Raw genomic sequence first — 26,653 nt, forward strand, 5'->3', positions numbered from 1 at the left:
TCATTGTTCCCACTGACCCCAAGAAGAGAGCCATGACACCAGACCAGGCTACATAAGGCAACTGTGACCGGGCACCCAGCTACCAGCTTGAGCCGCCTTTCTCTTCCTACCTTTGCTAATCCTGCAATTCTGTCCTTGGCTTTGACATCTCAGTCCCCGGGTCTCTTCTGATCCCCAGAGCAGGATCAGGTCCCACAGTCCCTTTTACTCAGCTTGCACTGAGCATTCTTCATGTTCTTATGATCTTCTATTTGAAATAAGCCTGCCTTTCCATTTTTCCCAACCCCCATTCCCTCTATACACACATGCACTCACTGGATGGCATCCACAGAATAGTAGCTGGCTTCCTGCTCTAATAGTCACGGCGAGAACAAGGAGGAAATCCCAGTCTTTTTAAGGATCTTGTTTTAGGAAACACAGGATGTCTCTTCTACTTTACTCTGTCGCTCAGAAGCAAGTCAGCAAGTTCAGCTCACACATAAAGGAGAATCAGACTCCGCCTTTAGAAGGGAGCGTCACAGAACTTGTAAGCAACAAGCGCAACTGGGTCTCCTCACAGGCTCCTGCTGCCCTGTCTAGCCTCACACCCCAGCTCGGCGTCACCTGGAGAGTCTCCTTTGCGAAGATGAGGTACAGATGCCTCCCTGCCCTCCCACCTGAGCGAGAAACTCCCAATATTTCACTTCCCCAACACACAGGGCAGTGACCGCGCTGCTTTCACTTGACTTCCTTCCCCTAAGTCACTCAGAGGATGGAGTCGCCTGAATGTTCCAATCTGGCGCCAGAAATATCAACCACAAGCACACAGAGATACCGCTGCTCAAGCAGTTATATTTGCTGACTCATAGGGTGTGGCACAACACTTAAATCTTTGACTTCTCACTAACTGGGGTCAGAAGAGATTTTCTATAAGAACCAGGTACCAGACGTGTTGAGCTTGGGAGGTGATGCGGGGTGGGGGTGGTCCCCAGTCCCTGCGTTAAACCAGCTTTACACTTGATATTTCTGGCATGGAAGTACCTATAGGCAATATGCAAACGAACAGGTACAGAACAGAACCTTTGTGGATAAAAATGGATGTATACCAACTGGTGTGGAGTGTAGTGTGTTAGAGTAAAGCAACTTGAATATCTTATTTTCTCAAAATTGGATATATTTTAAAAACTGCAAAAATGTAATACATAGTGGTACAAGGGTACCCCCAAATGTGTTTACAAATATAAGTAGTATCAATGAAGGTATAGGTTTTTGTTGTAGCTATCTGAGCACAGCCTCCAGGCAACCTCATAGTCATGAGGGAAAACAACTAACACTCCCCAAGGTGCTATGTTGCTAGTCAGTGATGGTTGGTAAGTTGAGGGGTTCAGTACATTTTCCAGTTATACTGTTCTCAATTTATAATGGGTTGTCTGCATGGAATTATGTCTGAAGTCAAAGAGGATTGGCACCAGGAAAGACCCAAGTAGGTAGGACACAGTTTAGTCCATAAGAGGCAAGGCACTATAACATGGCTCAAATCCACTCCTTCCTATAATATCTCTCACCTATAGGATGTCTATACCATCTATAGCATCCCAAACAAGCACCAGTGTATGTCTAAGTGGCTGTGTTCCCAATCCAGCTCCCTGCTAATGGCCTGGGGAAAGCAGCAGAATATGGCCAAAGTACTTGACCCAACACTCAAAGCTTAATTGTTTAACCCATGACAAATAAACCAGCAGAATGAAGGGCAATTTCTCTATTACTCTCTCCTCTCTCTGTAACTGTCAAACAAGTAAACAAATGTTATAAAAAGTAAAATCCTCATTTGGGAAAATCCAAGTTAGTGTTAAAAAAGAAGTGCGTAGCAAGTCGTAATTTTGGTTGTCCAGCATCGACAACATCAAGCCTATTTCCCCACTCTCAGCGCTTGGTGTTTGTCAGAATGAAGTGTAGGAACAGGAATCGCAAAGCACAGGAATTGAAAGGTGAGCAACCTTGCCAAGAGAGCCCAAGAAACCTGGCTCAGATCAGCCATGCCAAGGTGCTGCTGCCCACTCTGGCCACAAGTCTGTTGCATTTCACTCCTTATTGCAAGGACTTTCTCCAAATCCAACTGGTGCCAGCAGTGGGGATACTAAAATAGAAACAGGTGCTACCTGCTTTTTCACGGAGGCTGCTGTAAATAACCTTGCTAATTCATCTTTTGCACAAGGTTGTTTGAAATTGATCTAATTCTATCCCTCATTGCAGTCTATTTTTCAATACCTGTACTTAGTTTTGTTTCTCTTGTTTTAAGTGTTATTTATTTGAAAACCAGAACAATAGGAGACACAGAGAGAGTGACAGAGATAAAGAGAGAGATGATTTACAAGATAGACAGAGATCTTTCATCTACTGATATGCTCCCCAGATGCCCCCAACAGAGCTGGGCCAGGTCAAAGGCAAGAGTCAAGAACTCTTGCCGGGTCTCCCGGGGTGGGAATTGTGGGGTCAGGGACTCAAAGTCTTTTTCCAATAATCCGGTCTCTACTTTGTTTTATTTTTACTGTTTTCTTGTCTATTTTGTTGGGTTTTCTGTTTTGCTTTTGCTTTCTTTCCCCCACTTTCAAGGTTTTTTTTTTTCCCCCTGTATCATTATTAACTCATGAAATCTTGTTGTTTTCTTTATGGCCTTTTTGTCCTAAAATTCAACACTCTGGTTCTGAAAGTCTTGTACTACAAAAATGGGCATTTCTTAAAATTAACTTTCTTTCCGTTTTCTTTCTTTCTTTCTGTTTCCATCCCCTGGGCAGCTCTGAAGAGTGGGCTGCTGCTCATCCGGCTATGCCATGCCTCCCCGGCAGAAAGCACTGCCTGACAGCTGGCATGCCACGAACTCTCGCTGAAGAAATGCACCTGTATTCAGCCTTCCTGATAAATCATCCATATTTCATCTTATGGGCTCCCTTCCTAGAGCGTCAATTGTTTCTCATGTTCCTTTAATACTAAATGTCGGTGCCTGTTCCACTTCCAATCTAGTTCCGTGCTGGGAAAGCCAAAAAAGGTGGCCCAAGTACCCTGACATCTATGTGGGAGACCTAGATGAAGTTCCTGGCTCTTAGTTTAGCCTAGACCAACCCTGATCATTGCAGACACTTGTTGGATGAACCAATGGATGGAAGATCCATCTATCTGTATCTCTGTCTTTGAATAAAATAAATTTTAAAAAAGAAGTTCCTCTGTAATAGAAATTATTTAGACTTTTAAAAGGTATTTATTTCTTAGATACCTTACAAAAAGATGTGCCACCCATTTATTATAAAATATATTATTTATAAAAATCAATAAGCTACATTATATTTTACATATATGTATATAGGTTTTTATATATCTGTATGTTGATATATGACCTAGAATTGTATAAAAATGCAAATACAGTCTCACTCCCCCTTACTGGAGGTAGGTTCCAAGGTTCCCAATAGGTTCTAGCAATTAGAGTACTGAACTCTTCTTAAGTGTTATTTTCCTTGATACATCCATCCATACACACATTTAATGGCATTCCAATTTAAATACGCATTCTTACACACCGGGACAGTCACTCTTTCCCATTGAGGTATGAGGGAAAACAAAAGCACAACTTCACTTTTCCTTCCTTATGGAAGAACATTGGCTGCAGATGTTAGTAACCACTGTGTGTGACTTCCTTTTTCTTTCCTTATTAAGTGGAACATGTTTCACTTTTCTACTCACAGGCGGCAGTGACTTTGTTGTAGCAGAACTGCTAGTTTTGTGCTTCTGGGCCATTATTAGATAAACTAATAGTTACCTGAAGACAATTCCACGTTACTCAGACAGTCAGGTGGTTACTGAGTGACTATTGTGTGGTATACGCTAAGTATATGCAGTGTACTACTAAGTACAGTGTGCATACACTGGACAAAGGGATAATTCATATTTAAGGCATGAAGGAACGAGACAGTGAGAGCTCTGATGAGAGTCAGGACAGCGTACAATTCAGCACTATTGTTTATTTCTGAAATTTAATATTTTCTGACAGCAGTTGACTGTTGGTAGCTGAAACTGCAGAAAATGAAACCATGGATAAGAGTCACAGAAACACCAGAACTTTCCATCAGATTTGCTGTCACATTCCTAAGATACCTACTCTGGGCTAATTCATATCCTCTGAAATTCTTATTATTGATGTTCTAGCTTTTAGAATTTCAAAATGAGGATGTGCTTAGGAGCAAATTTTAGCAGAGGGAATGAAGTTAAATTATGTCATTGGGGTGAGCTGCAACCCAGTATGAACAATATCTTTATAAGAAGATAAATTTGGACACAACATACACACGCAGTGGAAAGATCCAAGGAAGACGCTGGGAAAGACAGTCAGCTACAGGCCAAGGAGCGAGGCCTCAGAATGAGCCAGCCTTCCTGGCAGTCTGATCTCAGATGTCCAGCCTCCAGAACTATGAGCAGACACACTCTTCCTGGCTAGGCCCCCTGCTCTGTGGGACTCTGCACGACAGCCCTAGAAAAACTGTACAGTGTCCGTCCTCACCAGCACGGCCAGTGTCAAGAGGAAGAGTCCTTGGAGCTACAAAGGGCATTTCAGTGCTTCCCTTCATTTCTTCCACTAGAAAGATTTCTAACCAGTGCCTGGCAGATTAGAATGAAGACAGGGAGAGAGAGAGAGAGAGAGCCAAGCTGGGCCCTGGGGACTGAGCAAGGCCACCACTCTTACTTACATGTGCCTCACTACAGCATAATCACATTCTACAAACCTAATTTACAAGACTTGATTAATTTTATACTCTCCTGAGGGATATGTTCAGTAACCACACATCTATGCCAGCCTCTTGGAGAGCACTGACTCACTTAGAGAGACACACCAACATGGTGTAAATGTGGATAGCTACTCAGGGAGACACATGTGCTTATTCTAAAAGAATTAGCATCTACAGAATGATATCATCATATGGGATTCCATGACTTTGTTTTATTCATCACTCACATATTCTGATTGCAGGACCCTGTTGACAGATATACGTTAGGATTAGAAAATAAAGTTTGCAGACTCGACTGGTCACATACCTATCAAGCTAGTGTCAAGCTTGAGTTCATAAGCTGTTAAGTACATGAAAAATTCAGTGAATTCTAACTTCTGCTTGTCGTAAAGACATGAGCCTTAAACTCTCCTAAGTTTCATCTAACATACAAAGAAAGCGTCCCCGTCATGGGCCCAGGAATGGCATTTGACTTAAGCTTGCTTTCTCCCAGCACCACTGACCTGTCTATAGACTAATATCTAGCTTCTCCTCCCACTTCCATTTCACCTGTATTCCTAACCTACCTCTTGCTCAGCTGCTCTCTTGGACTCACACTATCTTGGCTTTACTCCCATATTTCAGGAAGAGTTAGTTTCAGAACTTTTAATATCACCTTTTCCCATCAACCTGATGTCAGCGATTGGCTTGCTGCACATCAAGCCAGAAGACCCGGGTTTTGAGGTCATACAATTACTTCTGAGGTATCTTCAACCCATTCTCTCTCCTCTCACCCCTGCCATTATGCTCACAATCAAAGACTCTCTCTCAAAGACACATTCTCAACCCATGAATCAAAATCTCTTTGGAGTTCGTCATGGTCAGCATTTGTCCTCATGCTAAATATTGTCCTTACTCTTCACTTAAGACCGGAATCCCAATGCAACTGCCCAGAAGGGAAGATGATCAGAGGAAACCACCTCTGTCTTCACATCGTACACTGGCAAGTACACTAGAATGAATACAAAGGTTTGCAGACTGCGGTCCTTGGTGATAGAACTAGCGTGACCAGAAGGACCCTAGGCTGATGAATCAGATGTAGATGTTCATTCTCAGAAAGCGCTGCGGTTCAAGTTGGTTCTCTTTTGTTCTGAACACAGGAGTATTCCATGCATTCGTTACCTTGCTAACTCATGTCAAGGAACTCACCAACGCTACAGAGACTCAATTCTGAAGAATAAAATGATAATCTACCTCACTTGTAACATCTCACTTTCCTCCATTTTCAAGAGCTGAAGCTTTCTGTGGCATCTGCAGTTCCAGAACTGCCCTCCTTCTTTCCATTGTGGGTGGACTGCCTCTGGTCTCACACTTCTCTTGCATTATTGCCTGTCGACTGACAACCATGACATCTGGCTCAAAAACACTCAGTTCTCATTGGCAATGCCATATATGTAACACAAACTTTTGTTTGATCCTAGGGACTCTAACCATTTAGCTCAACAACTGCTCTACCCTTCAGGCAAAATGGACTTTTCCTGGTCTCCCATATGTAACTGATAGCTCTCCTGATCCCAAAGCTTGGCTTATTATTGTCCCTCCAGCTAAAATGTTTCTCCCCATATACTGCTGAATCTGTCTCATCCACAATGCCTATGCTTGCACCTCTGCGATGGGAGAAGGGACACATTCTCAATCTTTAAACTTCCACAGCTCCTCACTTAATTAATTTCACTTCCTGTGAAATTGAAGTGAGAAGTGAACAAAAATGAACGGTAAGATCTATTTCAGTTTATATTACTTGGACAGTTGAACCTCATAATAAAATAATACAGAAAATTGGGCAACTACCACAAAATACCAGGCAAACAGTTTGCTATCAGTAAAATACAGCCACCTTCAGCAGTAGCCCTGGGCAGTAAGAAGCTCGGTGGGGAGGATCTACTGCCCCTGCCTCTGCTCCTCTTCAGCAGCCACTCACAGCGTGACAGGGCCATATCCATAGGCTCCTGTCAACTCGGATGCAGACAGGCTCATCTGTAGAACAGAACTGAACCTGTGCTTTGTCTGTGCTCCCTCCTCCTGCTTTGCCCAACTGTACAGTGAACTGGGATTGGCAAGGAATCAACAAAGCATCCTAAATGCAAATACTACCAACTTCTATCTGAAAAATCTTTTTTTTTTTAATAATTAGACTGTTAATAAAGATTTTTTTATTGGAAAGGCGGATATACAAAGAGGAAGAGAGACAGAGAAGAAGCTCTTCCGTCTGATGGTTTACTCCCCAAGGGACTGCAATGGCTGATGCTGAGCCAATCCAAAGCCAGGAGCCAGGAGCTCTTCCAGGTCTCCCACATGGGAGCAGGGTCTCAAGGCTTTGGGCTGTCCTCGACTTCCTTTCCAGGCCACAAGCAGAGAGGTAGATGGGAAGTAGGGCTGCCGGGACTAGAACCGGCTCCCACATGGGATCCCGGCACATGCAAGGCAAGGACCTTAACCACTACGCTAGCGTGCCGGGCCTTATCTGAAAAATCTTAACAACCGACAAAGGGCAAACTGGAGGAAAAAGTTGCCTTTATTGGATCTGCAAACCTCTCTCAGGAACTTTGACATAAGTATGTCTTCTGGAAGGAGAAATCTTTCCACAAGAACAAACTCTTATAAGAATGAAATCAAAGTGGGACATAACCAGGCATTCACTATATGCACCAAACAGAGCCCAAACAGTCAGAAAAAGTTTCTTTGACTTTTTATTAATAGGAAAAAAAATTCTAACTTATTAAGTGCAGGAGTGGAGCTGGGGCGAGGGCAGGGGACATTAGACCTTTTTTAGGGTGGAAAAGCTAACTTTGAATTACAAAGTGAAATCCCATGGGAAATTTAGGTGCTGTAGACTGGAAATGACAACAACCTCATCTTGTTTGCTTTGGACTGCGAGACCAGACCTAACTCATTTTAAAGTGCAGAGTTTAATTTTTCTGTAGTTATCTAATTTGCCAATAGAGATAGTTCCATAAAGGCCACTCATTTTTTTTCTCCTGGATGATGAATCTTTTAAGATTTCCTTGAAAGAAAATTCCATGGGTGTTTTGTTTTGTCACTAGGCACACTAATAATTATTTCAGATTTTACATTTGGTACATATTGTCCATTGCAATTTAAGGAACTTTTTATCCAATGAAGATTTTCAAATGAGTCGTTGAGGAATAGCTCTCATTCTGCTCTATTGGAGTAACTCAAGGCAGCGGCTGGGTTGGAAATGGTCATGGGAACTGTCTTCACACAGCAGTTTATATAAGATGGATACACGTCAAAAGTTCACAGGTGCGGTGGGATGATGGTCATTTATGGAGAGGACATTCCTTCCCTGAAATCAGCATGGTCAGGACTCCGCTGTCAGGCTGAGTCATATTTTAAATTACTTCTGTATTGGAACCTAGGTTTGTTTCCACATAAGAATTTCACCAATTATGCTTTTCTGATCTCCCTTTCTTTGTTTTCTTTCTTTCTTTTTTTTTTTTCTCCAGGGGGTGGGAGGGGAATTGACAAGACGGGAATTTTTTAGTATTCACATCACTTTCAGTCCTCAGTGAAATACTGCTATTCTCTAGGTGGAATTTCTGCCTTATCATTTTGGAAAGACAAAGATGACCTATTTCTGCAGTTGAGAATTCAGGTAAATCAAGACCAGCTTCACAACAAAAACAGAGACGTGTGCATTCACTAGCTTCATGAATCATTAGCAAGCACATCAAAAATTAAAATGCCACAGGGATCAGGGCTGTCTGACTTGCTAAACAAACTGAACAGACATTGCAATACCCCCCCCTCCCACAGTAGGTAAGAATCCTGCACAGTTTCAAGAACTGACATTTTCCCTGATTTTTCTTAACTCCGTTATCATGATAGATGAGAAAAATAACAATAATAATTAAATGATTAGAGCTGGACGGTATCTGTGCTCCTTGATTACCTGGTCGCCCAGAGAGGGGCTGGAAGATAAGGCAAGGATGAGTTTTCCTGGCTGTGCAGGGGCAGGAGGCCACGCAGCTGGCAGCTGTCAATCGCCAGGAGCTGCGTGGGAGTCAGCTTCCTTTCCCTCCCTGCTCCCCCTCCAATTTCCTTCAAGAAGGACTTTCTCCTTCGCAGTCTGCCCTCCCCGCAACCTCTCCTCCCGAAGCGCACAAGGACCCATCTACCTTCTCAGGGTGACAGGAGGCGGGTGAGCAGGCGGCGACGAGGCAGGACGCACGGGAACAGCTCCTTAGCATCCCCCTTCTGGAGCAGTGAACTGGGAGCACCGATTCGCCTCCATTTTCTCATCACGTGACCCTGGCACATCCAAATGAGCAGGATCACCTGCCTCCCAGATCCCCAGGAGCTTCAGCCGCCGCTGCTCCCGCGAGGCTGAGACAGAGCCGGACGCTGCTTTGTCATTTGAAACCCTTAAGATTCCATGCCCTGACTGCAGCGTCAGGAGCAGCCCCTGACTTTTAATTTCCACTCAGGAAAACTGCTGCCACTCGTGTTTCTGAGCTAGCATGTGAGTGAACTATCGACTGCACTGAGTTCAGTTCCCCTGAAACCCCTTAATCACTTTTATTTTGGAATGCTGGTTAAGCTTGAAATGGATCATGGAAACAAAGCAAAAAATAGATTCAGAAATACTAAGGAATAGTCTAGAGAAATTTGGGATGCTTGCCTACTTGCACACTGCCCTGGCACTTGGGAGGCTGTAGTTGAGAAGCACTGAGTCCTTAAGACAAAGGAGTCTGAATCTGCCTCTACCACGGATGGGTAACTTTGGACACTACACAACCGCAAGTTGTCTCAGGCATCCCATTCACAAGCATGCTACTCTAAAACTGTAAGGTAGGCTCTGCAAACAGAGAGAGTGCAGATTAAATGAATTCACCATAAATACCAACTCCTATTATGGCTAATTAAAAAAAATTTTTCAAAACATATTGATGAAGCTAAAGCAAATAAAATATTCAAGAAATAGCTACATAACAGAATGAGACATCATGGAAAGTTTTATTCCAATTCCTATTAGAATATTCTGAAAAACTCAATTACTTCTTAAAACATTTCCATGATCTTCAAAGAAAAAAAAAGCATATTAGCAGATAAACCAAACCATGATAGCTTCATGGCTATCATGAAGCAAAATATCAATATGAATGTCAAATTCTCCAGTGATATTTTAGACATCTTCTGAGAATCTAAGTAATACTTTAAATTTACTACTTGATCGATTGAGATTTAAAAACAAAAATAAACAGGTCTTTGATGACGAACGTAACTGCTGCAAGCCCACAGGGAGAGGCAGGCAAAGCTCTCAAGGGCCAGTTCTTCCCAGAGTTCCCACCAACTTATGTGTTCTTCATTTTCAACATTCATGTGGCTGAAAGATCCAGTGTTCCTATTGCCTGAGCCTAAGTGATGGACAGGAAAGTGGAAGGCTGGACGTGTGTGCTACTTATTTACTATCAGTGTTTAAGATTTATTTTTTTATTTATTTGAAAGGTAGAGTTATATGGATGGAAGATGAGGGAATGAGAGAGGAGGAGGAGAGAGAGATCTTCTGTTCACTGGTTCACTCTCCCAAGGATTTCAACAGCTGGGGCCATCGTTAGTACCTTGGAGCTGCAGCCTGGTCTCCCAACATGTGTGACAGATATCCAAACATTTGCTCCATCATCTGCTTTTTCCTTGGGCATATTAACAAGGAGTTGGATTGGAAGTAGAACAGGCAGTCTTGGGGCCCTCACTTTGATATGGGAAACCAATGTTGCATGTGGCATCCTAACCCACTGAGCCAGAACACAGACTGGCCTCTGGAAGCATATTTTTCCTTATGATTGATTTGTTTGAAAGTCAGAGTTACAGAAGAGAGGGAAAGACAGAGAGAAAGAGAGTTCTTTTGTCCATTGCTTTATTTTCCAGATAGCTACAGGATCTGGTGCTGAGCCAGGCCAAAGTCAAGTGTCAAGAACTTCATTGGGTGTCTCACATTGGCACAGGACCCAAACAACTTGCATCATCTTCCACTGCTCTCCAAGAAACATTGGCAGAGAGCTGGATCAGAAGTGGAGCATCTTGGAATCGAACCCATCTGGAAGGGTTCCTAAATGCAGACATGCACTAACATCGCAAGGGGAAGGGCTGGAGCCCAGTGGGGGCGGCTCCAGCTCCAGGGGTCCTCCTTCCGAAGAGAGGGAAAAATCATGATCTAACAAGAGCTCCTCCTTCCGTGCTGAGGACCCCACTTAGAGAAACACTGATTTTATGCCAATCTGCACCATCCCTACAAGAGGAAAACTTGCAAATATATATTCAGAGTAAATTATTTCTGCAGATCATATCAATGCCAGAGGGAAAATCAGCCAGGATCCAATGGGAAGAAAAGTTTCCTTTTTACAAGAGCTGGCAGGAAGGAGATGAGCTAAGAAATCTCCTTGAGGAAAGCGAAGCAAGTGACTGTCGGCTGATGGTGTTCAGGGCTGTGTGCAAAGTACAGACCAGAAAGTGAGACAACAGCTCAGCCAACAAGGCTGCTAGGCGAGCTGTCTGCTGCTCGCTCTGACAACAGATCTGGGGTCGCTCTGGAAGGAAACAGTTTGATAGGGAGCAAGAAAAGATTAGGTCATCTGAAAATTCCTAGATTTGTGAAACCACAGCTTCTAACGCCTTAGGGCACTTTGCTAACCTTCATAGCCTGCCCCTCTCCCCACAGACTTTCTGTTCTCTGGGTTGTTTTCATGAAGACATGTAATTTGTAAATGCAAAGCTCTCCTGCACTCATTCTGTGTCCACACAAATGAGGATCACAGAATTTAATAGCTTGAGGTCTCCCAGCCCAACCCACTAATTTTATGGGTGAGGAAACATAAGCCGGAGGTTAATCCTAAAATATAGAACTGGTAATGATAGGGCCAAGTTGCCATTCAGATTCCTAGACTCAGAGTGAGTGAGTACGTGGTGTCCGTAAATCTTTGTACTCCCAAACTGAGCAGGAAAATCATATTTTTCTCCACCACATTTTAAAGGGGAAACATTATTTCCTCCTTTAGTTGGGTCTCTTTTCACAACTTCCCCTTTTTATCCCTGGAAGCGGGAGGGCTTTATGGAGGCAAGGGCAAAGAAGTGAAAATCCTTACAACAGACTGTCCATGAGCTCCCCATCTAAAAGGCAACAGTGGCTCCAGTTCCCTGCCCCACGCTCCTAGGTTCCCCACAGACACAGCACAGAGCCAGCAAACCATATGGTGTTCACAAATGCATGCATGATTCACTGGCTTGAAGGTTATTTGTTGATTCTTCAACCAATGACTGAAGGAGTGTTACACATGATTTTGAATCTGCTTAAAAATACAGTCTCCTTAGCTCTCCTAGAGAGTCAGGTGCTTATATGAAATTGGAAATTCTTTCTCTGTTAAGACAGACTGGGGATCTGCTGGGGAAAGTTCAGATTGAGAGGTGGAAAGCTTTGAATCCCAGAGTTCATTCTGGTTGCTTAATTCCAGGCCAAGTGTAGAAACTTGAGCCCTGAGTACCTCCTCCTTGAGTCCTTGCACTCCCAGCTCTGGACAACAGACCAGCACAGTTCTGATATGTGCTACATGTCCTTCAGAGCAGGTGCTGAATAAATACTAATGCCACCTCCTCATTTCCAACAGCATGTTAAACAGGAAAGGGGTTGAAAGAAAAGAAGGAGGATTCAGGAGGAAGGGAGGATATATATCTATGGATGAAAATGAAAGATTTATTTGGCTAAAAATGCACTCAAATCCTTATTTGGCATAGTTTTCTGAAAACTGCTTTCCTTGATCACACACCTTACATTGAGTGTAAGCAAAATTTCCCTCCTCCACATTCCATGGGCCTTCACCATTTCTCTGGTTTCTAAATAAAATGATCTTTAGGAAAATAAATAAATGTAACATTTTGCTTACCCATTTGGTCTTGTCTTCCCAGAACTGGACTCAAGGAACTCCGTCTCCTCCTCCATTTCTGTTGCGTGGATTCCGTGTTTCTGCTGAGGTTGCGTTGAAAGCATTTCCCATTCATTGTCATGGCTGACAGCCTGCAGCACAGCTGCATCTGGTCCAACCGCACTCCGGCTCTCACTCTGCCAATGCTGACTAGCCACATTGGTGGCTTCCTCAAATGCAAAGGACTCAGGAGTCTTCATTTCCCCCAGAACCTGCCTTGGGGAACTCTTATCCATACCAAGGTCAGGACATCCAAGGCCTGAGTCCTTGGCTCCCAACGACAAATCACTGACTTCACTATGGCCCAAGACCATCCAACTCTGCTCCTGTGCAGGGCTCTCCAGAGATGATCTCCTGTGAGCATTGGAAAACCTCGTCTCTGCAGAATGCTCAGCTGTCTCCTTGAAGGAGGCAGGTGGACGCATGTCTGGGGAGCTTACTGACTGAGTTGCAGGCAGCTCTTGTTCTTCAGAATCTATGGAAGAGTCTTCTAATTCAGATATGCTTTGTCTCTTGTCACTGATTTCTGGCTTCAGGAGTGAATTTCCTTCATGGCTTACCAGTATGTAATCCATGCGTAGTGCCTGATCATCTTCATCCTGCTCTCCATGCGTTTCTTCCTTTTGTTCTGATTGTGTCTGCTCAGGCTCTTTGCTGGGCATGCTTTTTTCTTCTTCCAACTCAAACATTCCCCTGTTGGCACCTAGAAGTGTGAGTTGAAGGTGAGAAGGGGAGATTAAACATTAATTAACACATTGAGTGATTTGTGATCTTGGCAAGTGATCATCTGAAAGGTAGTGATTTAAGAAATGGTTTTATTTCGCAGAGGTGTTTAGTTTGCTTGTCACCACATGGGCACTTGATTGTCCTGCTTTATTTAACAGGACTTGGTGAAGTGTGCATTTTAAATTTGGCTAGTTCTTGTTCTTACCACATTGGTAAGATTGTATTTCATAAATGCGCTAGTTTTTGAAAAGCAACGGTAGCGCGGGTGGGAAGAATGGGACATTTCTTACCAGTTGGTGATCCTATGTCTCCTCCTGCTGGTGAATCAGAGAGAACCGTTTCTACTTCCCATTCAATGTTTGAAGGCGATAACTGTCTGCTGGCTTCTGCTCCAGCAGGCCAAGAAACAGAGTCGGGGTCTTCCTGAATATGCAGCACAGTCAGCGGGGGCCCAGGCTGCGTGTTTTTGGTCTCTGTGCAATTCCCCTCACTTCTTTCATCAGGAAGAGCAGAAAGCAATGTCTCTGCTGCTTCGCTCCCTAGGGACACATCCTCTGGCGACCCTGAGTTCCCTGTTGAATCAGGGACTCTCTTGGGTTCGGTGAGATAAGACAAATCAAAGGGTGGCGTGTATGGGGCCAGTGAGTGCTTCAGAGCACCCTCCTCCAAGGGCAGATCGCTGCCGTACCGGAAGTGATCAGGCTCTTTCATAAACTCCTCATCAATATTTTGACCCATGGCATCATATTCAAAGTCACCCCACGACGCCTCGGAGGAACAGATATCCTGCTTTGCTACATCCCCATCCATGGGCGTTTCCGGTGTCTCACGACCTTCTGATAACGTCAGTTTACTCATGTCATCAATTGTTCCCGTGGATGTGTTCAGACCTGAGGCATCACTGAAACTGTGGTCAAAGGCAGCTTCACTCACATCCAGACAAGTGTCTGAGGCTAGTAAAGCATCACTGACTGCAGCAAGACTCTCGGGTTGCTCAATGTGAAGCAAGGCCCTTGCACCTGTCTGACTTTCAGAGGAAAAGTCCTCTGACTCCCAAAAGCCATGGCTGTCTGCATTTGGCTCTTGGTAAGTTACAAAGATGCTGGTTCCCACACGTTCAGTCCTTTGGTTGGTTCTATCATCAGGTTCCGACACTGATGCTTTGTCCGGGCTGACTTCATCCTCTGATGCATTTACACTCAGCTTACTGTCCCCATCTATGTCAAGGGATTCAGGAGAGCCTTTGCAAGAGGCAGGTTGGGGTGAGCTGCCGATGTTGGCTTGGTTGCTGATGGGAGATAGTGCAAGTGTGTTTTCAGGATAGAGTTCAGACTTCCATGGAACAAACTCCTGTGTAGGCTCGGGAGATGGTTCTTCATTTGCTTTTGGTTCCATGAGATCCAACCCACTGGATTGCATGCCAGGCCCTGGGCCAGGATGGATGGGCTGCACCTGCTCAGTCTCCTGCTTGGCCTCAGAATCCTGACAGATATCAGGGCTGTTGGAAACCTGTGGGTGGCTCTCCTGGTCACAGTGGGTCAGTAGGTCAGGGTTCTCATCATCTTCATTCGAACTGTAGGGCTGGTTAGCATCCACCCATAAGTCAGGTGAGGCCGAGGCCAGCTGCCCGCCCTCTGGAAAGTTACCATGCAAAATATCTGGAACAAAGCTACCTTCGGGGTTCTCCATAGGGCTAGAGTTTGCCTTCCCTGTCGCTTGTGTAGTGGGCTGGCTGGTAGTGAAATTTTCTGTAGCAGTGCTTGGATTTGTCGTCTCATCGGGGTATGAATTCTTTTGTTCCCACCAGTTTGCTTCTTGACATTCTATGGTTGAGACATTAGCAATGACACATGCGTTTTGTTCTGTGTGAGTGAAGCTTGGGTCTGGCTGATCCCAGGCAGACAATGCAGCACTTTGACATTGCTCTGGGCTGCCTGTTTCTGAAGGAGGAGGTTCATCACCAGCCAAAGACATGAAGGGATCCTTTTCTTTAATTTGGCCTAATATGACAAGCTGGCTAAACTGATTGGCATCTGGGTCCGGTTCCCTTGGTTGAATGTTCCATAGTTGCTCATGCGCATTCTCTCCATCGTAATTCAGAAAGGGTGACTGATGTTTGTCACCAAAAGGGTTAACACAAGGTGTTTCCATGGATTCACCGTTCCCCTGAATGGGGACTCCCCAAGGACCTGCATTTTGGAACACAGAAGAATTTGTTTCAAACACACCCCTTGAATTAGACCGATCCCCTTCTGAAGCACCCTCAGTGGGTCTGGCATCCTGTGGTGGCACGGTCCACCACTTGTCACTTTCTGCCGAGAAGCTAAGCATTTCCAATTCAGGATGATCTTCATTCTTTGGTTCAGTTTCGGGAGATCCCTTCCATATTACATCTCCTGTCTTGTCCATTTCTGGAGAAGATCCCATCTCATTTTTCACAGATGCAGTCTGTATCTCAGTCTCTGTTAACGGTGAGAAGTTCCAAGGATCGGGGCTGCTGTGTTGATTGTCACAGGACAGGGGTGACTTGCTCTCTTCTGGTTCTGACTTGCCTTCCTGGTCGTAAGGTTCCTCAGACTTGGAATCAGCTGAGGCCAAGGACTTAGCAGAGCCATTCAATGAGTCCCAGGCCCCGGGTTCACTCTGAGCAATGCGGCAAATGTCCAGAGAGTGGATCCCTTTGTCCAACGACTTATCACTACCTATGCTGTCATCAGAATGTGGGCTTATTGGAGCATTCTCTGACTGCATAGTTGCAGGGATGTCAAGTTCACTTTTCTCCTGCTGGCTAATGAGCAGATTGCTTTCCTGGTAGAAATCTGCACACTCTGAATATTTACCTATTTCAGGACTAGATAATGAGGATAAGGAATCACCATCAACTGAGTCATCCCAAATCTCTAAAAATTTAGGAACCTTGTGATTGAAACTCCTCTTTCCAACCATGTCCTCAAAGTCCTTCATTTCAGGGGTTACCTCTCTGTGGTCATCAGTGGTAACAAGTTCGGAGTCTTGCTGATTCTCTTCACTGCAATCATTCTGATTCTCTTGGGGATGCTCGGTCCCGGGTCCACGGCTCCAGGAAGACAAGGCTGCTGAAGAATCATCTAAGTCAGGACTTGTTGCACTTGAACGGGTATACTCACTAGAAATACTATCTTGGTCAGCCTTTCCAGAGGAGTTGACTTCTAGAAAGTTATTTTCTGAATTCTGAACATCAAGATTTATGGTCATTTTTGAGTTTGCATTACTGACCTGCACACCACTGTCTAGAGGGCCTTCCAAAATCTGCAGGTTTTGAGGAATTTCAGGGGGCAGTGGTTTCTCACTCACTCTATCTGGCTCCAGATCATTGTATTCTTCAGTTTCCTCAAGATTCATTTCAGATAAAGATGAATTTTCAGTTAAATTCATTCTACCTGGAATCTCGGTAGCTTCAGCTGGAGTTTTGCGATGTATTGATTGTTTTTCAGGGCTGTCTGTTTCCTGCACATCCAAAGAGTCCAGAATATCAGCTGCTTCCTCAGATCCTACGACTTCTTCTGGTCCCTCCATTTGATGACTGAATGTACTTGAAAGAGAGCTGATTGTTCCTGCTTCAAGGTAGATTTCTTGATGTGCAGATGGACCCGAGAAGGAGAGTTCCTGGTTCCCTGGTTCTTTTCCAGAAACTCCTAAAGCATTTCCCCCGCTGGAGTCCCATACCTCCTCATGGAGGCTTGCCCTGTGCATGACTCCCTGGCCTTCCTTCTCACCTACACTCTGTCCATAGCTATGACCTTCCCATGGGTCTGAGGATGCAAAATGCCCTACGTCCTCAAGCTTGGTCATCACAGATGCTATATTGCTTTGCAGGGTTTCTGGCCCTGCATTCCAGTTGTCAGGTAGTGTTCCTGACTCGGTTGCAGATACATCAAGCACATCTGGAATGTGACTGTTCTGAGTGTCTTCTGAATGACTGGGATTTTCATGGGGCAAATGGCTTTGCCCTGACTCTGTCGTGTACATTGAGCTTGGCAACATGAGTGACGGCATGTCTTCATTTCTCATGGCAGACTCCCAAATACTATTTGCGATGAGCTGTCCACTCTTCTCATCCAGTGTGTGGTATTGCGTGGGAGCCGTATCCCTGGCTCCCTCGGCAGAGGCAGGGAGTTCCCAATCTACTTGACTGCCTTCCTGATACTCGGTGCCCCATGGCTCCAGCTGTCTCACAGAAAATCGGGTGTCTGGCTCACTCCCTTCAGCTAGGTATCCTTCTGCTTGGCCGTCACTAGAAATGGCCACACCTCCACTGCAGTCATCCCAGTCCAAATCGTTGTCCATGTCCGAGATGGTTGCTGTGGACTGTGTATCCTCCAGAATCACTCTGTTCCACAAGTCGAGACCGTCGGGGGCTGCCTGCCGCGAGTTGGTGCTGCTGTGCAGCAGTGTAAGCTGTCTGTTGGTTTCATTGTACTGGCGCATCATGCTGGGGTCGTCGTAGCTCGACTGGCTGCTCTCCCCCATGTCGTCATCCACAGAGAGGGTCTTATCACCAGTGTCTTCCATCCTAAGTACGTCTTTATTTGTGTCATGAGCATCATTGCTTTCAGAACCATTGTTGATGCAAGGGGAAGCCCACATGTCCAGGTTCCCAGGACCTGAGCTCAGCCGATTTCTGGGCGGCACCTGTGGCAATGGGGCAGAAACAACAACCTCCCCCAGGGCAGGGTTAGTGTCTTTAGACTCAAAATCTTCCTCTTTAGCAAAGGGTTTGGTTTCTGCTTCTTTCTCATCTCCAGCAAACGTGGGTGATGTGTAAGAGTCTGAGGTGGAGTAATTGGTATCTAAGGGGGAGGGCACCGAATCCTCTCCTACATTGGATGCACTATAATCGGAACATTTGTATGATAAGAAAGAATCTTCCCAAGGAGCTAGGCCATCCGAGCCTCCTTTCTTCATACTCTCCTCAAAAAGGTGCCAGGAATCTACCTTAGCATATACTTTCCCTGTGGAGCTGGGATCCACCAAAACATATGGGCCTTCCTTCACTGCCTTAGAATGGCTCCAGGCACTATCCAGGTTGGAACTGGGATTTCCAGACATGAGGCTGTTCTCCTGGGAGTCATTATTCTTTCTGACCCAGATTTCTTGAGCTGCCTGGCCACTTGTGTCGGTGGGTGAACTATCCAGTAGGTCTTCTGGAGGAAATGAAAGCCCACTCTTGGCCATTGCCCACTCTTTGGGGTCTCTCACAGAAGGTGGCTCATGGCTCGTGGGGTGCAAGTTCCAGGCACTCTGTAGAGCTGTGGTATTATCTCCTTTACCAAATGCACTCCAAGCTGGTAACGACACTGCAACAGCAGTCTCCCCATCATCTGTAGGATTTCCCCACAGCTCAGGCATTGCCGTGGGCGAGCGGCTGGAATGCCACAAAGCAGCAAAGTCTTCTATGAGGTGGTTTGTGTCCTGTGGAGAAGCATCTGACAAGAGGGATTTCTCAGCAGGCAAATTCTGAACCTGAAAGCTTTCCTCATTGCGGATCGGAAGAGCACTGCTCTCCACTTGAGGCTGGCCAAATTCAGGTTCCCAGGCATCTGACTTTGGGAACTCAAGACTCTTTGGTTGAAACAGAGAATCAGAAGCTCTCCTCTCAGCTGGGCTGGGCCTGTGGTCCTTCCACAATTCAGTGTTCTGGAAGACAGACCCTTGTTCACCAGAACTCCATGCATGAGCAATATTTTTAGAGTCAAGTTCCAATCCCTCCCACCAGCTGCTGCAACGTGCACGTGCCTGAGGTGGCCCCGAGTGTCCTGCATCCATTGTTTTTTGGGGCAAAGTTTCTGGGTAGAGCGGGGCTGGCTCCTCAGTAGATGGAGAACTTTCTACAAAGCTGTTCATAGGAGTTGGTGGAATCCTCTTCCCAATAGTTTTCAGCCTCTCAGGCGAAGGAGGCTCATCTCCCACAAAACCTGTCAGGTTCAAATTCCTTTCAGAGCCATCTGAAGGACTTTCTTGTCTCTGGACAAAGTCCTCATCGAATTCTCCAAGGCTGTTTTTGCCAGTCTCTGACAGAAGAGAGCCGGATGAAAAATTGGACATATTGATCCCCAGTCTGTCCAGTGCCTTGGCCCCAGCAGGGAGGTGTCCTTCTGAGGAATCACTGTCTGGGAAGTCATTCACCGGGGAGTAGTCTGGCGAATGGGAAGATGGTTGGGAAGACAGTTGGGATTGCCCTGAAGCCAGCGGTGCTGGGTCAAAGTTGAAGAGGTCAAAGTGTTCACTGTGCTCAGCAGACCGTGCGTGCTCCTCTGCGACTGCTCCTTCAGGGATGGGGCTGTAAGAGTCAAAGCCTGGAAGCAGGCTGTGATGGGGTCCAGCCCCATCTCCCACTGGGCTGTCATCACTGAGGAAAACTGAACTCTCCTTGGATGAGCGGCTGCTCCTGATGGTGGCCAGCCCGCTATCTGGGCTCACGAGGTCTGCATTGACATCCACCTGAGCCTGGTTAGAATCGTTGAGATCTGGAGGGTTTTCTATGAAGTTCACAGAGCTGGGCTGTGGCTCCACATCAGAACCATACAACTCCGTAATCCCTGAGGATCCCTGCGAGAGGGGGGCGCTGCCTGCCACGGCCTCTGTTGAGGATGTCCGGCTGTTGGAGGCCATCTCTGGACATCTCCTATTGATAACTTCCTTGACGATGAGAACCACCTGATCACACGTCACAGAAGGGTCCTCCTGCTGGTACACTAGGATCTCATCGCAGCTGCACTCGAAGGGCTCCAATTCTAAGGAAGGGCTCTGACACTCTTCCAGCTCACAGCAAATCTGTCAGGAGACACAGAGATGGTGTGTGAGCCTTCAGGCCATTCTGACACCTTTTATAATTTGCTTTTCTCAACATAAAATTGCTCTGTGCACCCTGTATCATCATGTGATCTCTTTTACACATTCTCCCCTCCCTGTGATGCCATGTGCCACCAGGCCTTCACCAGAATGAAGCAGATACCAATACATGCTCTTGAAATAATAATAAATACATGCTTATGAGTTACAGTAGCCATTTCGTTTATAAATTGACTATCCTCAAGTCTTTTGTTAAAGCAACACAGCATGGGCTCGCACAGGGTCATGTGGGAGCTAGCACAGTGGCGTATCAGGCTAACCCTCCATCTGTAGTGTGTATATCCCATATGAGTGTTGGTTTGTGTTCTGGATGCACCATTTCTTTTTATTTCATTTTTTGAGTTATCATTTCCCATAATACATTTTTACAAGTATAGGGATTCTATCACTGTGCTCCCCACCACCATTATTTTCCCCCGTATTATTACAATAGTGTAGTCCTTCAACAAGAGTCACAAATCCAACATTCTGCTATTTAAGTGTATCATGGCATTACAGGTATAGGACATGTTAGGAAGTCTACTATTGTATTGTCAAGGGTACCCTTAACAGTTTCATTGGGAGTCCTCTTTTTATTAAGGAGTAGCGATGCATGCTGCAATGTATTTTCACTTCCTGATAAGGGGTTCTGGTTTGTGTTCTGCATGTTCCAACCTCCCTAGGAAAGCTATGGAGGATGGCCCAGATCATTGGGACCCTGCAACCCTGTGGGAGACCCAGAAAGAAGTTCCTGGCTCCTGGCTTCAGATTGGCCCAGCCCCAGCCATTACAGCCATTGGGGGAATGAGCCAGTGGACAAAAGATCTCTCCTTTCTCCCCTCTCTCTCTGTAAACTCTATCTTTCAATAAAAGTAACATAAATCTTAAAAAATAAAAGATCCAATGTGGAAAATGCCCCTTTCATTTCTTAAGAACTCAACTCCAATTGTCTCGTGGGCCAATTTCATAGAAGCCACTGATCTGCTTCAGTGTCCCAGTGTGTTCTGAGTATCACTGGGTCAGGATGCTGTGAAAGGGGGAAAGGAGACAAGAACGGCTCACCTGGCTGCACAGCTCTAGGTTCTGGGAGAACACAGCAATCTGTCGTCTTGGCTGCTGCTCCTCTGACAGATAGCTGGCAAACAGGATGAGGACATCAAAACCAAACTTGTCAGTGAATGTTTTCAAATCACTGGTGATATTGCTGTGAAACTCACAGTTCTGAAACAACAACAGGAAATTTGACATTAATGTTAAACTGCCAGTCAGTGACAGCAGGGATGGGTGTGAAGTCATGTCACGAGTGCCCTGGGTCTTGGGATGTGTTAGGACAGACACTTGTAAGCGAGAATGTTTGGGAGCATTGTGGCAGAGCAAGTTAAGCTACCACCTGCAATGCTACCATCCCATATGGGTGCGGGTTGTATCCTGTGTGTTTCACTTCTGATCCAGCTCCATAGTCATGTACCTGGAAAATCAGCAGAGGATGAACCAAGTGCTTGGGTCTCTACAACCCACATGGGAGACCTGGAAGAAGTTCCTGGTTCTGGTCTGGCCCAGACCCTGCAATAGTAGCCCTCTGGTGAGTAACCATTGGATGGAAAGTCTCTGTCTCTCCCTCTGTCTGCCACTGACTTTCAAAGACATATTTATTGATAGATCTATCTATCTATCTATCTATCTACCTATCTATGTATCTATTTAAAAGGCAAAATGACAGAGAGAAGGAAACACACACACCTTCCATCTGTCTACTCCAAAAACAGCCACAACAGCTTAGGGGAAAGCCAGGAGCCAGGAACCCCTTCTAGGTCTCCCACATGGGTAGCAGGGACTCAAGCACTGGAGCCACCAAATGATGTTTCATAGGCACTTTAGTGGGAAGCTGCACTAGGAATAGTCAGGACTTGAGTCAGCACTCTGCCAGGAGATGCCATGTCCCAAACTGTGGCTTAATCTACTGAGCCACAAGCCCACTGCTCCCATACACATTAGATCATCCCTAAACTGTACACAGTAATTAACAGAATGGGAAATGCTATCAACAGAGCAGTTTCACTTATTGAAATCCATACATGTTCAGCAAAAACATTTTTTTTTTCAAAAATTTTTTGCTCCGTGATTGGTTGACTCTGGATACAGAACTCATGGCTGTGGGCAGTCTGTATTTAAGTGCAAATACAAGTTCATCCTATCTTGGTCATCCTATCTAATGAGTCAACTGAAGGTCTGTTGTGTTACAGAGTTAACGCACCACAGTGTGCTGTATTCAAGGGAATAAGATTTCTGTTACCTCTGGTTGTAACAGTCAACAGTACTATACCTTCTGTTGCCAAAACATTAATATGGATACCATGGAAGGTGACAATGCCACACTTCCCCAAATAATCACCATAAAAAGTAATGAAGACAGTTGCAGTTTTTTTTTTATATATATCCCACAATAATTTCTATACGTGGTAGCTTTTTGAAATTTGTGGGTAGCCCCTTGTGGTTTAGGGTATTTACCAGCCATTTCCAAGACACATCAGACCTATATGCTGAGACAATGTTGAGGTTAATATCAAGGTGCCAACGCCCCCAAGAGGGCGCACAAGATTCTTAGCAGACTGTGAGTTCCATCCATCACCAGCCTCTACATCCTGAAGATGGTGTTGCTGATGCTCCATGGCAATCCCTCTCATTAGACATGTTACAAGGCCACTGACTCCTTCTGCTGCCAAGGAATTACTCTTACTCATCTGCAAACATCACAACATCTACTGCTGATGAGTAACAGGGTTTATTGTACTGATGAAGTGATGCAGTTTTCAAGTGCTACAGCCTTGAAACATGCTGCAGAAAGCGTCCTGTCAGCTTCCGTGGTTTTTATTTTATTGTTCAAAGAGTACAAGAACAATCTTCAAGTAGACCTTTTTGTTTTTTTTTTTAGAAAGGAATTAACAAAGCACAGATAAATATATTTAGAATGAGCTTTTCAAAAAATTTTCAGGCTTTCTATTGTATGTCATATACACATGTAATAGGTAAGAAGTTTCAAGACTTCACCAGTGATCAGGCAAGAACTCAGAATTTGGGCTTTTGCCACTAATCATAAAAAGAGACAGGGTTCTAAATGAAAGTTAGGATGGGCAGCAACTACCTGCATCTTCTTGTAGTCATGAAAGCATTGGCGTTAGAAGCCCATTTTCCTTTCCCAGTATTTTTCCATCACGTTTATAAACCCACCAGGATGCATTTTGTAAATCCACGAAAGGGGACACACCTTTTAAAGAGATTTTCACGTATGGTGACTATGAACACAAGACCTCCTGGCTTGTCACTTCAACAAGAAATCATAGGGGTTACTTGTATTGGAGCACAAATTTCTGATTCATCAGGATCCGCATTTCTTGAAGCCACACTCATGCAACATTTATTATTCAAAGATGTTGTCTGATCCCCAATCTGTTTTGAGTCTTCTCTGCGACACTGATGGTGCTATAGCACCTGACTCAAGTCCAGCAGCAGTAGCAACACAAGACGCCGTGTTGAAAATATAGTCTCAGGTCCCACCTGGATTCTCTGCAGCAAAATCTGCCTTTCCCACCAATTCCAGGAGAATCCAATGCACACACACAAATCTGCCGAGCACAGCCTGGGGGAAGCATGTGTTAATTGTTATGTTTCTCTAAAATCCAATCCTTTGGAATTCCATTGCCATCATATGCTTTGTACTCGCTCATACCCTTTATATTTCTTCCACTAGCCTCATCCTAAGTCACCCTGGAATGCGTATTTCTGGTCCACACTGCTTGTGTTTCTCTTTGAGCAAACTAGAGTTTGAGACCAAAGGAATCTGTGATTTCACCATATCTCAAAAGTTGAGTCCATAATTCAGCTCCTTTAAGTAAAGCCATCCTACTTTTCTTCTGAATGGCCCTGAATTCCACGGGATCAGATGAAGCATTAACAAAGCAAAAAATTACATGAACCACATAAGCATGTTAGAAAAACAAGATACTTACATACCTACAGTAACCTCCAAACAGAAATCTTGAACAACTATACCTTGTCTACCCAAATACAATTGTCCAAACTATTCCATCCTCATGGCCTTAGGACAATGTAAAAAGTTTCACGTTTAAAACAGAATCAAACAAGGGAATGAGTGAGGATCATTAGGAATCGGGAGGCAGTCTGTTCTGCTTTTATGCCGGTGCTGTTTGCATAGGAGATAATTTATTATTGTCTTCTAGCTACGCAGGGAGTCATGTGCTGCGACGGCTCTTATGTTGCTGACAAGCTAGGCTGGCCCTGAATAAACAGCACTTCATCATCAACACAACCCAACTGTAGATACAGGTTGGCATTTATTCACCCCATCTGCCTTCTACCTGATAAATTACTGTTTTAGTTATGTGTATACAAATACGATTTGTTCATCTGCTCAAATGCCTCTAGAATGTTTCTCTCACCTTAAGTGAAAATTATATACATCACATGGGTTTCCCTCTCAATTTTCTAAAGGTTTAAAAAAATAAAAGGACCCTCTACTCCTTTAATTGCACAACCTCACCCATGCTATCCTCTGCGTTTATGAGCCCAGTCTGTAACTGCAGCAAAGGGAGTTAGTAGGTCACTTATGAGTATAATGGGAAAGATTGGCAATTGTTCTCTTAAAAGCCAAAGGTAGGGGCAGACATTTGGTCATGTGGCTGGTCAAGACGGCATGTCCTCCACTGCAATGCTTGCATTTTGGCAAATTCAAACCCTGGAAAGCAGCAGTAATGGCTGAAGGGGTTGGTCCCTGCCATTCCAATCGAAGACAAGGATGAAGGTCCTGGTCTTCACGTGATCTCCTCTCCCAGCAACCATGCTGGGCCTTCGAAAAGTCACCCAGCCAAGATGGACACCAGTTCATGTCCTGGCTACTCCACTTTCCATCCAGCTCCCTGCTTACAGCCTGGGAAATCAGCAGAGGTGGCTCAAGACTTTGGGTTCTTTCATCCATGTGGGGAACCCAGAAGAAGCTCCTGGCTCCTGGCTCCAGCTCTGGATTGGCTCAGCTTCATCACTATGGCCATTTGAGGAGTGAACCCCTTTTTCTTTGTTTTTGTTTTCTTCTGTAAATCTACTTTTCAAATAAAAAAAAAATCAAAAAGAACAAGCAATTCCTAGATTTTCCCCACTTCTTGCTGGAAGTAATACTAGCAATAATTGTATTAGTAGTAATGATAATAACAATAGGAAGAAGAAGGATGAGGAGGAGGAAGAGGAGAAAAGAAGAAAAAGAAGATGAGGGGAGGAGGGGGAGAAGTATCGCCTGTAGTTAGGATGGTTGTGGGTAAAATTCACTGCCACGTCTGAAACATCAGCTGCATCTTACGGAAGAGTTAGTCTTGGAAACCTAGTTTGACAATCTGTGCCTACCTGGTAAGCACAGTGTCCAGCACGGATTGCTGAGTTACTGAAATTTAAGAGTACAACTTGACATTTAGACGGCATGGATTCATCTCTAATCAAGACATAAGAAAAATGCTGAGGCATGTACACAATGTTCTAACTGGAAGCGCTATGATTTATGCAGCCAAGATTTCACTGCAATGTTTAAAATATTCAGCAATAATAATGTCTGATAATTCTGACAGGAAAATGATTTATGAGAACACAAATGCATAAATTAAGAGGTTTTATTTATTCTGTTTTTCATATACTCCTTAATTGGTAAGCCAAGACATTTCCCGTAGTTTTTCTTTTCCAGATATCATTTTTTTCCGGATGTTCTTGCTTTTATGACCTAGCCAAAGCATCTTAGCAATAGAAATTTAACTGAACTTATTGAAACTACATGTTTATCATATTTTAGAAAAAGGATACCCAGTATCATGTTTGTAGTTAAAGAGAAAACCCTTTTGTGAAAATGAAATGACATATTGTACATAAACTGATACGTACATAGATACATACATAGAGGTATAGCCTTAATTATTTATTTATCACTTCATTTAATCAATTTCAATCAACAGCATATTATATAGTATAATTAAATACCACATCAGTATTAAGCATCCTATGTATCATCCTATTTAACTTTAGGAAAACCCTGTATCATTGGTAAGTTTATCTCTGTTTTGCATGAAGTGAAATACTATTCAGCCCTAAAGAGCAGAAAATCCTATTGTTTACTACATAACAAATGGGACTGGAGGACAAGGCTTTCAGTGGATAAGCCACACACAGAAAGACAATTACAGCATGTTCTCTCTCATATATGGAAACTGAAAAAGAAATTCTTAATTTGAACACAGAATAGTAATTGCTAGAGACTGGGAAGTATGCAGGGAT

General features: G+C 44.4%; 1 protein-coding gene across 1 annotated transcript in view; it reads right to left on the minus strand.

Annotated features, from left to right (window-relative positions):
• The window catches only part of PRUNE2 (prune homolog 2 with BCH domain), a 109,704-nt gene that overhangs the window by 31,121 nt on the left and 51,930 nt on the right, over positions 1–26,653 (minus strand). The window contains exons 7-9 of the mRNA XM_040988749.1: positions 21,389–21,547; positions 13,747–20,269; positions 12,692–13,433 (exon numbers count right to left, since the gene is read on the minus strand). Coding sequence (XP_040844683.1) covers positions 12,692–13,433; positions 13,747–20,269; positions 21,389–21,547 — 7,424 coding nt within the window. The remainder of the gene's footprint in view (positions 1–12,691; positions 13,434–13,746; positions 20,270–21,388; positions 21,548–26,653) is intronic.

Source organism: Ochotona curzoniae, unplaced genomic scaffold (assembly GCF_017591425.1).
Source record: "Ochotona curzoniae isolate NIBS_2020 unplaced genomic scaffold, NIBS_Ocur_1.0 contig_50, whole genome shotgun sequence".
Classification (NCBI taxonomy): domain Eukaryota; kingdom Metazoa; phylum Chordata; class Mammalia; order Lagomorpha; family Ochotonidae; genus Ochotona; species Ochotona curzoniae.